The sequence below is a fragment of the Delphinus delphis genome, chromosome 3 (assembly GCF_949987515.2).
Source record: "Delphinus delphis chromosome 3, mDelDel1.2, whole genome shotgun sequence".
NCBI classification, from domain to species: Eukaryota; Metazoa; Chordata; class Mammalia; order Artiodactyla; family Delphinidae; genus Delphinus; species Delphinus delphis.
The window spans coordinates 97,413,285-97,431,304 of record NC_082685.1 but is presented as its reverse complement, the minus strand read 5'-3'; the positions used below and the strand labels follow the sequence as shown (position 1 = coordinate 97,431,304).

Below are 18,020 nucleotides of genomic sequence, written 5' to 3'. Positions count from 1 at the left end.
AGTCATGAAGCAGCACTTTGGTCATAAATACTTATAAAATGAAACTCACACACACATAATGTACAATAAAACACCAAGCTTCTGCCACAATATTCCTCATTACCCAAAAGATCAAGAAAACATTAACCATAAAGTCAGAGAATTTGAATTGATTAATTCATTTTAAGTCAACCAAGCCTTTGTAGTGGTGGCAGCCATTTATTTAGAATTTTCTGTAGGTCAGTTTCTTGACTATCTTTTGGCACTTTGTTACAAGGTTGAAAAGTACAGATTGTACTAGCAAAATTATCCATGATAGAGGTTCCTGATAGTTCTCATAAATTGTGCAACCCTGCAATTTTGTAAACTTTCTGTGGCGCTGCCAGGATGCCGTACAAGTGTGGTGGGTGAAAGCACAGTCCCTGCACACCGGCTGTCTGAATCAAATCCTGCTTTGCTGATTATTAGCTGTTGACTTGGACAAACGACTTGATTTCTCTGTGTCTCACTTTCCTCATCTGTAAAATGGAGATGATAATTGTACCTACCACACAGAGTTTGTTTTGAGGATTCAGTGAGTGAACACATTTAAAGACTTAGAAGCCGTGTCTAGAACATGTTAAATATTATGTGTTTGCTAGTTGGTTGTGGTTATTATGTTATTACTGAATATCACCAGAAGCCAAGAAGTTTCACTGAGAGTCATTCTTGAGGCAATGGGCAAAGGAAAGAAAGTTAGTTACACTTCATTCAAATGTCACTAGCAGGAAAAGGCTACCTGCTAACAATTGGGAAATTGCCAAATATTTGTTCTTTTGATGCCACAAGTAAGAAACTGGTTAAGGCCATGTGGCCTCAGTGAGGTAATGTCAAAACAATTGCCCTGGGTTTTTAACGTCACTAATCCAAAATAGTGTCTTACAAATTTAAAATCTTCTATAAACATTTGTACTTGAGAGGTTTTTTTTCCTTCAAATTTAGGATGGCCCATCTTAAAAATAAAACCAACAAACATTACCTTCTCATGCCCATTGAACTTTATCCAAGCTTCCTAGAAGCTTGCAGCCTATGACTTTTTTATTATTAATGAATAAATTAAAATTTTACTATTCATTCATTTACTAAATTTTACTATTTTCTGACCTTCAGTGAAGTTGTATCTCATATTACAAGAAAGTTATTTCCATATAGGCTCAGCTGATTCTTTTTAAAAGAAATAGAAATTCTGATAAATCATTTTCATAGAGCACGACCAAAAGCTACAGATATAAAAGAGATAAACCTCATATATTTTAATCTTTATAATATATGGTTGTCTATCAAAAATTCTCTACCTAACAGAATTTAATAATTGCTTATTGGATGAAGAGGACCTTGTTTTAAAATATGTACAATAAAAATATGTATTTAGGGACTTCCCTGGTTGTCCAGTGGCTAAGACTCTGCTCCCAATGCAGGGGGCCTGGGTTCGATCCCTGGTCAAGGAACTAGATCCCACATGCATGCCGCAACTAAAGAGCCCACACGCCGCAACTAAGAGCCTGCACGGTGCAATGAAGATCCTACACGCGGCAACGAAGATTCCATGTGCCACAAATAAGACTCAATGCAGCCAAATAAATAAATAAATAAAAATAAAAATATGTATTTAAAATCTCTATTCTTATTCCTGAGCCAATTTAACAAAAGTTAAATTTTATCAATTAGACCAAAAAGACACTATTTATAAAGGAAAACTCTCACATAAAAAGCCCAATAGTTATGATGTTTGAAACACCTAATCAGCATATTTTACTCTAAAATTTTGCTTTCCTAAAAATATGATCAAACTTCTAAATTACCAAATGGTGTTCAATGAAAACAAAATCTCTGAAAAAATATTACTATATAAATATATGTATTTTTAGGTGCATAATAATTTCCATCTTAGTCTAGTTAATAAGATTCCCTGAATATACTGTTTCTAAATTAAAGTGACAGGTTTCTACTGCAGCTTAATAAGTCAGTCAGTCAATCAATCGATTAGTAAATTGTCACTTCATCCTTACAATATTTGAAGTAGCTAATAAAATTCAATACAAGACAATACCAAGGCAGTTATGTAACCCTGATCAAACACCTAACAACCTCTGCAAAAACTGATAGATATTTGAGCAGGTTGGGTAAATACACTTCTGTATTCCGTAAGAACCAGAACTGAAGGAGATACAATATAGTACCTTTAGTAACCTGTAAGTCCCTCAAAAACAATATCACGTTATATGTACAAAAGGTAGATGTAATATTTTTGGTAAGTAAATGTGGAATTTTTTTGTAAGAAAACATGGTTAAATATTCATTTAACCACAGTTGCTATTCCTGTACTTAGTGGCTATATCAGTATAGTCCAATGTTTGATCACAATTGTTTTTCCAGGCTGTTCTATATAACTTTATCAAGAGGAAACCATTTCTCTTCTGGGACCATGCCCATGAGTTTCATGAGTTATATTAGAGTAACTCTCCAGTCATGTCAGATACTATCTGTGTTGTGTAGTCACCTTGCCTGAAAGCTCAGATTATAAAGTTTAATGGAAGCTCCATATTTTATATTCTCATGGATCACTGGCCAATCACTGGACTTTTTCTGTAAAAAGCACTGTGTTAGCTTGAGGAGGAATATGAAAATAAAAATCTATGATCAACACTAATTTCCACTAATAGCTGGAAAGAACAGTTAAATGCATGTGCACTGGGGTGTCCTGGTTGATTCAACCTGAGACTGGACAGATTACAGTTTTTGCAGATACCCCTGGTCCATTCCAGGATTTAATTTGCAAGAGTATTTGTATAGAAGGGTAAGGGAAAGAAAGCTCCAGCTGGGTTCAGAATCCTGGGTTACCCACCATTTATCAGCTACATGTGTCTCTTGGAAAATAACATTATCTTAAACTCTAATGTTATTTTTAACATGATGAAAATAATTGTATTTACTTTATAAGGTTTTAAGAATCACAGTGCCTGACAACTAATAAGTAAACAATATATGTTGGCTACTTGAGCAATTAGTTTCCCTAGCACCTGTTTTCCCTTTAGGAGAGTGGAGTTATAGATATTGAAGGTAAAGATAATGTTTTCAGTTCAACTCTGTAAGATTTAAGGCCCACAGAGTACGGCTTGGGGGCTAAGAGAATAAAGACAGATTCAGGGTTTCGAGGAGAGGTAACCTCTGAACTTCTCCTTGGAACACAGTGACACTGGAGGAGTTGTAGTGACCTTTGGAACCACAAGATTTTATGAATTTGAGAGCACCAGGAGAGAAGCAAAGGGCTCAGTAGTGAGGCACTTCCCCTAAGTGGCTTTTGGGAAGCAAACATCAGGGTGTACAGAAGAGAAGAATATGGGGAACTGGTCATGAGCAGATCTGAGAAACCAAAAATTCCAGACATGACTGGAACAATCTGGACTGGGAATGCTATGAACCTCATCTGTATACCAACAGGCTGGTTGGGCCTGGTAACATTTGCCTCATGCATATACAAATATAATAACAATACAAGGCAGAGTAAGCTAAGGGCAGCAGCCACCATAACAGACACCGTGAAGTTCAGGGGAGGGAGGGAGACATCAGTGTGAGCTACAGTGTTCAGAGATCTGGAACATCAGTGGCCTTTGCCCATTGGTGGAGGCTGGGTTGTCTATGGAGGGTCTTTCAAGGAGGAAAAATGGGTGAGCCAAGGTGTGGAAGGAGCATGTGCCTGGGGCTTTGGGGACAATGGCTGAAATGGGTGTGTATGTGTGTTTGTGTGTGATTGCGCGTGCGTGCGCACACATACACAAGAGAATAGTGGGGAAAAAGCTTACAAAACTAGTCTGGGGCCATATTTGAATGGCCAAAGGACAGGGATTTGTTCCTGTAGGTTGATGGGGAAGTAGAGAAAAAAGATTTTGATTAGAGAAAACTATACTGAAACTAGTGATTGATAAAAATTAATCTGGCTACACGTATAGTATAGAACAGAAGAAATGTGTAGGGGTATGTGAAGATGGTTAGAAAACTCTTTATAGATGTAGCAGGAGAGCAGTAGGATATACTATGAGACTGGCATAACATTACTTACCATTTTCTAAAATAGTACTTACAGGGGAAGAAAGAAAGTCTAATTAAGAGAAGTATGGTCCTCTATTACTCCTCAATTTCCATTCATAATTTTCTCATGATTACTTCTCCATGCCTCAGTGATATGGCTGTAAGCCATGCTTGCTTGTTCATAAGTTATATAAGCATTCTTCATGATCCACTGAAATGTCTAATGTGGCTCTAAAGCAATCTCTCTCTCCCTTTCTCTCTCTCTCGCTCTCTCTCTCTCTTCTGTTTTGGACATATAACTGTGTTCCCATAATATTCTTAGGCATTTCAAACCCTATATATTGATATATTTCTATATTATGATAGTTTATGATAGGACAGTATTATATAAAAATATTTTTTGCCCTCATTCAGAATCCCTGAAAAAAATCTTTCCAATAGGTTTATAAAGTTACTCAATATTTTGCCTGCTGCTAACCCCACTGACTATTGATATAATGCAGTTGGTTTCATCCCTCTGCCAACATTCAAGTAGGAAAAAAATTCCATTCAACTTGAGCAATGACTGGGTTTTTTCAGGACATTCTCATAACTACAAATACTCACTTGAGCTCTTTAGCAAGATTCTCAGTAAAAGACCATCATGATGCAGTAGGGTTTCCAGAAGCAGGTTCCAATTACAGCCTGGCTGGGATAACAGCAGTTTCAACTGACCCTCGGCTGTCAATCGTCCAGCTGATGGAGTCCTTTCAAAATGCAAGATAAAGATGGAGTAATGAAGTTAATTTATCTATGAAATTAATAGCTTTAAAGTACAGATGTAATGCTAACTCCTTTAAATGTCAATTCCTCCCAGATTACTGTGAAAATGCTTTCATGCTTGCTTACTTTAGGGCTGCTCAGGGAAGGAATTACATTTAATCTCTACTAGCTAAAAGCAAATTAACATTTGGTAACCTGCCAAATTTAAAACTGATACAAAATAACCATGCGTATATTTCATGGAACTATGTCTGTTTTAGCTTCATGGAGCAAATAAAAATTATTTATGCATTTTTTAATGCATTTATTTGTTCATTCAACAAATACATGAGTGCCTACTATGTGCTATTAACTTCTTTCATTATTCATGGAGAGAAGTTACAATGTGTTTTTGCTACTAATTTGCCATGTACTGTGATTGCTGATAAAATGAAAGGAATTCAAAGCTTCTGTCAAAGGTCAACCATAATCTAATTATTTAATATGTAAAGCCTTAAATCAACATGCAATTATCAGAACCACTCTAACAGTCACACTGCTACCTACTTGGGTAATCAGTTTATCAAAGAGAAATAATTCCAAGGCAAATAAGCTTCTACTTGGGAAATTATAATCAGTGTTGAATAGAAAATTAAAATCAGGTCCCCCACATCACCACATTAATTTACCAATGAATCTGCAAGAGATAAGGAAATAAGGTAGAAACTGAACACTGATAACATTATTTACTTTTTCCTTCTAAAGTCTCAAGGTTTAGACTGGCTAAAGGTCACAGCATCTGATATCAACTTACAACTACAACAAAAAAATGGCAGGAAATGACCACACTCAATCTGATTGTGGAGATAAGGGTTGTGGGACTAGGGTGGCACTGGGAAGGAAAGATGAGACTGAGAAATGTAAAGGTGTGAATGAGAAGACCATATGCTTTAGCGTGGAAGAAAGCGGAACAAAGAGTATCACTGAGAGAGACGATTTGCAGCATCGTTTCCAGATGAAATGTACTGAGTGGTGAACCATCATCATAGTCTAGAGCAAAGGTTTCCAAAGCTTGGGCCCTGGACCAACAGCATCAGCATCACCTGAGAACTTGTTTCTGGGTTTTTTTAAATAAATTTATTTTATATATTTATTTTTGGCTGCATTTGGGTCTTTGTTGCTGCGTGCAGGCTTTCTCTAGTTGCGATCAGTGGGGGCTACTCTTCGTTGCAGTGCATGGGCTTCTTACTGCGGGGGCTTCTCTTGTTGCAGAGCACGGGCTCTAGGAGTGCGGGCTTCAGTAGTTGTGGCATGCAGGCTCAGTAGTTGTGGCTCGCGGGCTCTAGAGAGCAGGCTCAGTAGTTGAGGCACACGGGCTTAGTTGCTCTGTGGCGTGTGGGATCTTCCCAGACCAGGGCTTGAACCCGTGTGCCCTGCATCGGCAGGCGGCTTCTTAACCACTGTGCCATCAGGGAAGCCCTGAGAACTTGTTGAAAATGCAAATTCCCAGGTCTTAGCCCATCAGAAATTCTGGGAATGGGCCCCAGAAATCTGTGTTTTAACAAGCCCTCTCCAGGAGATTCTGATGCACACTAAGGTTTGAGAACCACTGTGGAAGGCAGTGCTTTCTGGAGCACAGGTAGCAGGGATAGGCCTAGTTGGTATTATCTTTCCTGCCTCTGTGCCTTTGTGCCCATACAGGTCCACCTTGGCTGCCACCTGAGCAGCAACCTCCAGATGACCCTATACTTAATCTTACGCATCCTTCAATTTGCCACAAAAATATCACTTTCTCTGTAGAGACTTCACTAAAACTTTCTCTCCATAGCAGTCTATTTCACTCTGAATTAAAGAACTGATGGCAAGTATGCAGATTTTAGCACTTTATTATTTCATCAATTAAAGCTTTATCTCTCCACTCAGATTCAAGCCTTGTGAGCACACTTGTTTTACACCCCAAAGCTCTTACCAATGAACTAAGCACATTTAAGGCTCTGTCAATGTTAGCTGATTGACTCATATGCTCATAAATGGGTAGATAAACTCTTAAAAAAAAGAGGATGCTTTGCCAAAATGCTGCTTTAAACAAAAGTGAGAGGATCTGAAGATGTAAAATGAAATTTAAAAGCATCTCCCCTTTGGTTTGGCTTGGGGCATTTGGAACATCTCACAACCTATGATGCACAAAATCACCTGAACTTTGGACCAACACAGGCTTCCCATGTGAGACTGATAACATAACTCAAAACGGAGAAACTCCCTGGCAATTGGTGAGGCAGTGTTAGCTAGATGGGTGGTGGAGAGAGAAGCGGGGAATTATTTAACCCTCAGACCAGAGGAAACAGGTCTGTCAGTTCAGCAGTTCTGAATTCCTTTGGGTATTCCCAGATTGGTCTGGCTCTTGCAGAAAATCCAAACATGGTGCCAGAGGAAGAAACCACTAGGTGAGCCTTTTGGACTGAAACACTGAAGCAGATCCTCACAATGGCTGTCCCTGTTTCTATCCTAAACCCCAACTGCTGACTTCAAGAAACTTGCTTGGGGTCTGGTAGATGAAAAGCAGCTAGTTGGTAGTAAGCTGTGTATCAAAATTGACTTAGTTTTTTTTAACATTTCCTACCTATGGATTTTGCTTGAGTTGAGTGCTGACTCAAGGATACATTTAATGAACTGAAAGATCCAGTTTGATGGAGTTTAGGAAAGGAAGGGGATTGTTGAGAGACAATTTGAAGAAGGAAGACAGGGGCCAGTTCATAGAGGGTCTCATTAGCCAAGGTGGGGACTTTGGACCTGTTGAAGAATTTAAGGCAGATGAGTTTCCTGACCTGGCTGCAGTATGGAGGTGAATTGGAGGGAGGGTTGTGTTTTTGCTCAGTCCTTTAGACATGTAATGAGACAAAATAATTTGAATGTCATTTCATACCACTTATTTGAATACCTGGTTATAAACAAAACTTCTCATTTACCAGATGGGAAGCTGTTTGTTGAAATGTACCTCAATTTTTGGATCTTTCAACTTATCACAGATTTTGAAATGTACAGTAGAATGACTCACTATAAGGAAAAATAAAAGATTACAAACATTCCTCAGTCACTAAGCTCCGAGTAATAAACGCATTGAGGAGTCGGCACTGGGCATATGGAGAAGCATATGTTCCCTCATCCTTTGAGCTGGAGGAGCTGTGAAAGTGAGATTAGCCTTACAAAAAATGACAGAAAAGGAAATTTTTAATATATGTATATATGTATCAAATATGTACATGTTGACTTCCACTATAATACAAAGAAGAGAACAAAATTTATAAATCCACTGGAATGCATAAATCTTGTATTAGGAGACAGGACAAATTTATGGCTGGGTTATATCAGGCTTATACTCTAATTAGTGCTGCACTTCTGGGGCATGAAAAGGCCTAAGGAATTTTTCAAATCCAGGCAATGTTGGGGTTCAGTCATTATTAGTTTATGAAACTAACAAATTATTTTTAGAGAATCATTGTTCAAAATCTTGGCTGTATTTGGGTGTGTTTACTTTATGAAAACTTATCAAGTAGTTCACTTGTAATTTCTGCAGTTTTTTAGTATGTGTTCACACTGCAGTAGAAAATTTATAAAATCTTAGCCCTGTCAGTACACTATGGCTTGACTTCCAACCACAGTTGTGTGTGGGGCACAGGGAAAGCAAAGACTCTGTAGGAGGTTCAGACTGCAGTAAGAGCAGCCTCACTGCTCAGGTCACATGACCTTGGGAGTCACTGCTCCTACCATATACTTAACATGCAGAAGCTGTCAGACTAGGGGAACATTGGAATGGACTCTGAAATGCACAGCTTGGGGATAACACCGAGCAGTGTTGGGCACTGTTCTTCAACACTTGGTATTTACTTTAAATGAACAGCCATTATATGGTTCTATGTCCCTAAGAGAAAAACCATATGGGTCCAGGAGCCACAGGTTGAAAGTCCTCTCCGAAGGATACTAGAAGCCACCTCCTCACCAGAGTTCCTGATTATCCACTAGGAATTTAATTTGTGTTTTCCATTCCCATAACTCCCCATAGGCTCTGGGTGAGTGAAGGTCCTGGTTTCTGTGGTGGGGTGACTTGGAAAATGCACACCTCTACCAGGGGATCATGAATAAATCCACTAAACCTAATGTTATAGCTGCCTTCTAGTTATTTTTGGATTCCCATGCCAGCAGTCTAGCAGGCGAAGAAAGGAGCTACTATATTGGTAAGGGTAATAACCCTGATTATCACCGAGGAGCTAGGGTTGCTACTGCATATGGAGAGCAGGGAGGAGTATGTCTGTAACTCAAGGGATTCACCAGGGCACCTCTTGATGCTCTCATGACTGGTAATAACCGTAAATAGGTGACCAAAGTAACCACATTCTGATAAGGGAATGGTAGTTATGGTTCAACATCTCGAGGATGAAGGTCTATGTCTATGCTAGGGAATCAACATACGCAAGCAGATGTGATGACCGAGGGTAAGGGGAAGCTAGAATAAGTGGTAGAGGAATGTAATGATGATTAGCATTTGCAGACTCAGGAATAATGGAAGCAGGAGACACTCTAACTTGTCCCATTAACTCAACCATAATAAAACTTTTTTTTTTTTTGACCAGCCATCACCTTGAAGAATCAATGATAAGGCCCAGAGAACTTAACATCAATAATGAGTGGATTTCAGTGGTGCAAGGGTTAGAACAAATGTCAATATCCCCACATCCTCTTGCCCTTACCACTCAGTTGACAATGGCCGGCCTTTTGCTGTCAGAACCTGCATTTTCTACCTTCCAGCAAGACAGGTTGGAAGTGCCAGCAAATTAACACCTCCAGAGCAGCCTTCAACCAACGATGGATGAAAATTGCTAATAAATTCCTCAGCATCCTTGTTGTCCTGGCGGGAAAACTCTGAGATGTGCCTTTCCCACTGGCTCCAAGAATTTCCCCTGAAGGTATAAGTTCTAGTTACTCCTGTGGTAGTTGGCTTGATCACACTAATCTTTATTTGCTGTCTTTCTTTCTTTGTCTCACTTATTCATTCCCCTCTAGTGTTTCGTTCACTTAGAAAATAAACTAATTTCACTTTAATCCTTGTCTCAGGGTCTGCTTCTTGGGGAAATGCAAAATAAGACCTGCATGGAGACACTTAGGACTCATCTCACTTAAAGTATGTTTCAGGAATATTACGAAAATAGTCCAAGGTCATTTCGTTAATAAATATGGCAACTGGACTTTGAATCCAGGTTTTTCTGACTTCAGAACCCACGATTATTCCACTACTCCATGTTTCCTTCCATTCAACCTGGTTGATATTTGGTGGGTAAGTTGCATTTTCCAGCATTGAGGATGTTTGGCTCTATTCAACCTCCTGATTGAGGATACCATGTTTTTGACTCAAACTCGGGTTTGTGGTCTCAAGGCTGATTCCCAAATTGGAGCCATGTTATTTAAGGTATCTAGGGACTGATTTTGACCAGATGGTTCCTGTCACGGATTACTGGGCCAAATTTATGCCAGAGACCATAAGTTACATGATTCAGAGAACAAAGGCAAGGGCATAACTAAAGAGAAACTGAGAGTGAAAGCCCTAAAGTGGGATAATGAAAGCAGAGGAGGAAAAGCTCCGTACTACTATACTACTTTTGCCTTTCCAAAACTAATCCTTCCAAATCTTTCTGGGGAGACAAATATTTAAAACAATTCTAACATTTTCTCTTTAGTACCTGGGGAAAAAAGCTGAGGGGGGAAAACAAAAACCCAAAGTATTTTCTTCATCACTTTAATCAAGAATGTGCAAAATATATGTAGTTATAACATTGAAAATGTTTGCATACATTTTAATCTCTATAATGGGTATAGCCATGTCTCTATGATATTTATAATTAGAGATGATTCAATAAATAGAAATCAGACAGGGGTCACCTGCATGTTTATATATAGGATTTGCCTTGATTTTTAATAACTTTGTCCACTGAGGTAAACTGATACTCTTAAAGAGTCTCAGTTTTTCAGAGTTGATGGTATCCACACTACCTGGTATGCAACTTAAAGGATAGGCATTCAGCCTGTGAGGATGTGAATTATTTCTTGATTTTAGTAAATTAAACTTTTTCACTTGGGATGACCCCATTTCTCGAAAATCACCCAAAGATATATTAGTGCCCCAAACTCATAGCCCTAGCTCCACACTTTAGTGTTACACAGGTTAGTGTACCTTATTTCTAAAAATACACAAGAATCTAATTTTAATTTTAAAAATAATGTTGATACTACATGTCAGCCATCACTTTTGGACTCCCCCAGAAGTCCCCTAGCACCTGAGTCAATAAGACACTGGAGACTACTAAATCACTTAACCATCCCTTTAGAGGAGCAGAAGTTATCTCTCTGGAGCCTTTAACTATTATTGGTCCTTGTCTACCAGATAATAAATATCCTGTTACAGGAGTTCAAGAAAGGTCTCCCCTGGCATCACACTTCTGATAAGTGCAGAGACTCAATGAGAAAATAGTTCAATATTCTTTCCACTTTATCATACTTGGAGCTGGTCCTTTTAACTGTTTGGATAATTGATAAGACCTTCCACTTTCTGAAACATACAGCTCTTTACTAACACAGCAGTACTGAATGACTGTTTAGTAAGCACTTACGTGATGGGTGCCTTGTAGGCACATTAGCTAATTAAATCCTCATAACTCTGCCATGAGAATATCTCAGAAGCTAAGGGAAGAAGATGTTTCAAGATGGGGGAAGTAGACAATGGTATTATGTGCTGTTTTCAAGTAGATCAATAAGATCATACTGTATTTATGTCTTAACTTCCTCACAAAAATATAAACTATTTAACTAACTTTCCAAATCACAAAACTATACAGGTCTGCAAACCTTGTCTGTCTAATGTGAAAACCTACAGTTGTTTCTTATTATCTCATTGCTGGTTCCATTGCTATATTCTTATTTATATAATAGCTTTAAACCATAATAGAAAAGGAAAGATATGTAGAAATATCTAGCTATATCAAGTAACCAGCTCACCTGACATTTTCATTTCTTTTAGTAACTGCTCCACAAACATATGACTTTTTCTCTGAAAATCTTTTCAAAGATCCAGCTGCTTGTCCATCCACACTCTGGAACAGCCATGTTAGAGCTTTGGTGTTCAAAAGCTCCCATTACTTCTCCCCTGACTGTTGGCTCCAGGTCAAAGCTTGGCACCGCATCAGAGTACAAGTTCTCTAAGCTTTTCTCTTCAGTCCTATGGAACAGCCTGACAGCAGCAGCTGGGAGACCAAAGTTCTCTTTTGTCCTCCTCCCCAGATGTTCTCTCCTGAGGATACTAGAAGCCACCTCCCCAACAAGAGCTTTCTTCCCATCACTGAGCTTGACCACTCAGATCAAATGTTTGAAAAGAGTTAAAAGTACCATTTAATGTGGCAATATCTGAAACAATACTACAATAACTCATTTGTTCCTTAATTCACTTAGTCATTAAACCAACATTTGTTGGCTGATTTCTGTGTGCAAGGCCATGGAGACACAACAGTAAGTAAAAAACAAACCCATTGTTTTTACAGAATTCAGCAGGGAATACATGCATGGTTTAAATGGTCATACAAATAAAGATAAAATTACAACCATAAAAACTCAATCAAGAAAAAGCAAAAGATGCTATTAGAAGATGTAGTGAGAAGAAGTACACTAGTCTTTGGGGTTGATGAAAGGCTTCCCTACAGAAGTCACACTGAGATAGGAACTGAGATAGGAAGATACATTGACATTACTAGATGAAAGGGGAAGAAGACCTTTCAAGGAAAGGGAAAAGCATGTGCAAAGATCCTGTGGCAGAATGGTACATTTCATGGCAAGGAAATGTGAAAAAGGTTAATGTGTGAGGAGCAAAATCACAGGGTAGTGTGGTATCAGAAGAGGTTGCAGAGGAGGGTAAGCCACATCTATGTAGGTTTTACAGGCCATGGTAAATTTTTTGTGCATGCTTAAGGATAAAGGGGAATTCATGGAGGGCTGTGAGCTATAAGTGTGAAATGATAAAACTTAGTTTTGAAAATAGATTTTGGTTTGAGAAGTCTCTGGCTATAGTTTGGAGAATATTGGAGTCAACATATACACGGGAGGAAACCAAGGAGCCACTGCAGTAGTCAGGAGAGAGGTGATGCACTAAGGCGAAGGTGGTACTATGGAGAACAGATATTAGGAGCTAAAATTAACGAGAGTTAGTAATGAACTGGATCTAGTAGAAGAGAAAGAGGGAGGTATTCGGGTTGCCTTCTGGTCTCTGCCTTATACAATCACATGCAGGTACAATTAGTCAAAATGGGGGAAAATGAAAGAGGATCAATTTGGAGGGGAGTATCCTAAGTTCAATTTTTGTCATGTTGAGTTTGAGGTATCTCTGTGCTCATCAGGTATAAACCTGAGGAAGACATTCATGTACGATTCACATCCATGAATATATAGGTCTGTAGTCCTAGAAGAGACTGAAAGCAGAGATTTGAATTGGGGGCCACTTAAAAAGTACATGAAACCACAGACATGTGTGAGTTCACCTACAAAAGGTTCTATGATAGAATGCTAAAGATTTTCAATATTTAATAGCCAGGCCAAAGTAGATGAACCTGCAAAGAAATTTTATTGGCTATCTCTTCCCTCACCACTTATACCTAGCATATGCCTTACTTGGAGAAAAATTTTAAAATGCATTTATTGAAAGAATGAATGAACACATCTTGGTAAACTGAGTAAATGGGAAGACCCACATAGCATATAATATAATGAAGCCAAAGGTAGTTTAATATTTAGGGAGGGGAAAAAAAGCATATAAGTCCAAAACAGGATTACATTGAGTAAAACCATAATGGAAACAAAAGCATAGTAGAAAGAAATATCCACAGCTCAGAATGGACTGGCCATGAATCAAAACATCATGTCATCATAAAAGAAAATGAGCAGTGTAAAATGAATGGACTGTTCACTCACACTGATTATGCTACTTGGATTCAGTGTCCAGTTATGACCTCCTTAGCTAAGGAAGACCTGAAAAGTATTTGGAACTACGGAAAGAACCACAAGATGATGAAAGTTGGGAAAATAATAAGAAAAAAACTTTATAATGCAACAGTATAATTGACTAAGATAGTATTCTTTCTTGAACATTTATATGAAAGTACAGTGTGCTGTCATAGTATTAACACTGAGATGAATATATTCTCCACATACCTTAGTTTAATCTAGCACGAAACTGATTACCCTTTCTAAATCAACTCACATTGTTAGCCTGTAACACTGCTAGGGATAATGAATATAATATATTTTACTTATTGCTTAGAAAATACATATATTTTCCCTAAAGCAAACTCTTCTAAACTCTATTCCAGGAGTTCTAGGAGAACATGAAAAATTCTATTTTTACCAATTTATATACTTGGTAGGCATTCTCTAGTAACCCTATAGACAAATTTACGGTGCATACAACTATTTATGCATTTCTAACTCTTATTGTAAGTCTTAATTTCATGTCCTCCTTGCTCTGTTTCTTCCTTCTCACCTACTTTTAATTCATTATCTTAATATATTTAATACTATTAAAAGCCAACTTAAATCTTTCTGAAACAATGCACAGGTGTAAATAAATGAGCAAATAGGTGACTAAATTACTAAGATACGTCATAATATTAAATATTTTAATCTCATCCTCACCCTTTCCAAAAAAAAAAGCATAATATATTTTTAGTTTATCATCATTCAACCCATGTGTATTTCCCTGAACAGTTCATTTTAGTTGCTAAGGTGAGGAATGGAGTTTTGGAGGATAATTTAAGGGTGAAAAACACACAGCAACAGCTGATTTATGTGAGGAAATGGATGGAAAGGTAAAGATTTTTAAGGTCACATGATGGTGGTCTAGGAATTCCCATTGCAATGCTTGACAAATGCAAATAAATAAGTTGAGTTATTTTGAAACTACTTTTATTGCTATCCTGGGTTCCTCTGTTCTGAACATGTTGGATCATGAATCACATGGATCATGTCTTTCTGTGCAGATTATATGGAACTGTTAGAGAGAATAACTGTCAGAAAGTCAGGGTAGAAGGGTTCATACTGTACTTGCATGGAGAATTTAAAAAGGCAAGATAGAGAACCAAGGGCATTTCAGGAGCGAAAACTACATAAATAAAGGCTCAAAGTTGAGAGTAAGCAATAAATAAAAGTTAAAATTGTAGAATAACTGTGTCTTAAAGACAAGAGAGAAGACTGACAACTGGAGCGGAGAAGTGTTGGGTGCTCCAGGAAACAAGCCAGGCAGTGTAGGAGAAGCAGAAGCTACTGTAGGTTCTTGAGCAGTAGAACGGTATAACAAAAACAGTTTTTAAAACATGTTAAATAATAGTAAGATGGACCAAGGTTGTTGCAATGGGTTGTAGAGAAAGACTGCTTCTAAGAGAACTGTGGGAACGAATCAACTGAACATGATAATACAGTAGGAATAGGCAACAAGCAGCTCAATATGGAAAGCAAAATCAAGATTCTACCCTTGAAGTGTTTAAGAATGATGTGCTCCTTATAGAAAAGACCATGGTTAGGGGACAAGGGAAGAGTGAAAAGAAGGATCTGTTGAAGACATTATGCTGGGTTTCCAGTAATACAGTGGGTCATTCAAGAAATATGGGCAGCCGGACATAGAATGTTGGGGTAAAGGAAGTGCCCAGAGCTAGAAATCCTCTGTAGAGCAGTTACAGGGTAATACCTGTGAATCAAAGAGCATTTAAAAAAATGAGGTTTCTTTTAAATTTTTTTAATCTTAATAAAATTAAGCTGCTTTCATTATAGGAAATTTGGAAAGTGCCCAGATAAAAATCCATATAAACATGTAAACTATAAGCTCTCTAGCATAGAGTTTTTTTTGTTTGTTTGTTTGTTTTGTTTTGTTTTTTTTTGCGGTACGCGGGCCTCTCACCGTTGTGGTCTCTCCCGTTGCGGAGCACAGGCTCCGGACGCGCAGGCTCAGCGGCCATGGCTCACGGGCCCAACCGCTCTGCGGCATGTGGGATCTTCCCGGACCGGGGCACGAACCCGCGTCCCCTGCATCGGCAGGCAGACTCTCAACCACTGCACCACCAAGGAAGCCCCTAGCATAGAGTTTTTATATCCTTTCAATATTTGTTTTTCTCTACATACTTTTAAAATGCTATGTGTAGAGTAGTACGGCATAGTTCAACACTTCTCAATTGTGTGCCATCTTGCAATAATTGTTCATCCCCTGGGAAATGGGGGCTCCCATATGATGCAGGTTTGGGGAATCTGCCTACTAGATCCCTCCCTTGGAGATAAACACTATACATTAGTATATCAGGGCTCCTGCAAGTCGAACGATAAAGAGACTTTACATAATGAATAACTGACAATCTTAGATTTTTCTTGCACGACTGTTAACGTCATCCTGGACTGCTCTCCCTCTGAAAGGTGGAGATGCAGCTGTCAGGAGCTCGGGCTTTGGAAGCAGACAAGCCGAGGTTCAGAGTCTGCCTCCCAGATTTGTTCTCTTCAGAAAGTTGCTACCTGCACATCACTTTACTCTCCATGAAAGAAGCACATGAGTACTTATTTCAAAGACTGGTGTGAGGTTTGAAAAAGATAATGTACATGAAGCACTGGGCATGTCAGGTTCACAGTTATCACTCTAAAAACTGGGCTGGCTTTGATTACTACAACACTACTAACCTGCAGTTTTCCTCTGAGTATAAATCACAATGATTTGTCATTTAATATTCTTCAAAATCAACCTTTTTAACGACGCCACAGTAGTCTATCGCATGGCTAATCCATAGGTGATTTGTCTAATTCCATACTGTGAGACATTTATTTCCATGTTTTCCTTTTACAAATAATGCTTCGATGAATATCCTTGCATATAAAACTTTCTCAGCAGCTCTGATTAATTCCTTATGATTGATTCCTAGCAATGGAATTGCTGATAAAGGGCCATAAATATTTTTAAGGTGGGCCTCTCACTGCTGTGGCCTCTCCCGTTGCGGAGCACAGGCTCCGGACGCGCAGGCTCAGTGGCCATGGCTCACGGGCCTAGCCGCTTCCGCGGCATGTGGGATCTTCCCGGACCGGGGCACGAACCCGTGTGCCCTGCATCGGCAGGCGGACTCTCAACCACTGCGCCACCAGGGAAGCCCTATTTTTAAGGTTTTTGATACAGTTTTATTATATTGCTCTCCAAAAAACTTGTATCAAATTGCATTTCCACTGTGGGCTGAGCAGTCACCACCATGTTCTAATCTTTGCATTAGGATAATAGTGAAGATTGATGGCTACAATCAAGCAGAAAGAAAGAAAAGTCTTATTACACTTACGTTTGCTTTAGGTATAGAAAAGAGAAAGAAATTAAATATAAGAAGCTATTTGAAAGATAAACCCATTTACACGCTGACTTCCCAGGCCTCTAGATGGGCTGAACAGAGCAAGCCTGGAGGTGGAAGTCTTATCAGCTATGCTTAAAGAAGTAACTCCACTGGTTATAGAGTAAGATAAAAGCAGGCAATAAAAATAGATTAAACAGGTGACGCAGTGGTTGAGAGTCCGCCTGCCAATGCAGGGGACACGGGTTCGTGTCCCGGTCTGGGAAGATCCCACATGCCGCGGAGCGGCTGGGCCCGTGAGCCATGGCCACTGAGCCTGCGCGTCCGGAGCCCGTGCTCTGCAATGGGAAAGGCCACAAGAGTGAGAGGCCCGCGTACCGGAAAAAAAAAAAAAAAAAGATTAAACAGATGTGATAGTAACATGGAGAACAAATATGTTTAGAAGTTTGGGAACTCATCAAAATGAAACAGGTTGTTTGTTTAACTCACACTGTAAAAGATCCAGTTGTTTAATGTGTTACCTTTGCAATAACGAATATTAAAGTCAGCTATTTAATCCTTAAAGACGTAAGAGGTATTTACATGACAGCTGCAGTGTATGGAGGTGACAGAGTATTAAGGGTGTTCCATTTCTTTCTTTCTTCAAAAAATATTTATTTATTTATTTACTTATTTGGCTGCGCTGGGTCTTTAGTTGCGGCACATGGGATTTAGTTCCCTGACGAGGGATCAAACCTGGGCCCCCTGAATTGCGAGCGCAGAGTCTTAACCACTGTACCACCAGGGAAGTCCCAGGGTGTTCCCTTTCTAGGAATCGGTCATAAGGAATTGTTCATAGAT

The 18,020-nt window shown here is 38.9% G+C and overlaps 1 protein-coding gene across 1 annotated transcript in view; it reads right to left on the bottom strand.

Annotated features, from left to right (window-relative positions):
- KIAA0825 (KIAA0825 ortholog) overlaps positions 1-18,020 on the bottom strand; it is a 401,025-nt gene that overhangs the window by 237,982 nt on the left and 145,023 nt on the right. Inside the window, exon 14 of the mRNA XM_060009154.1 lies at positions 4,654-4,793. Coding sequence (XP_059865137.1) covers positions 4,654-4,793 — 140 coding nt within the window. The remainder of the gene's footprint in view (positions 1-4,653; positions 4,794-18,020) is intronic.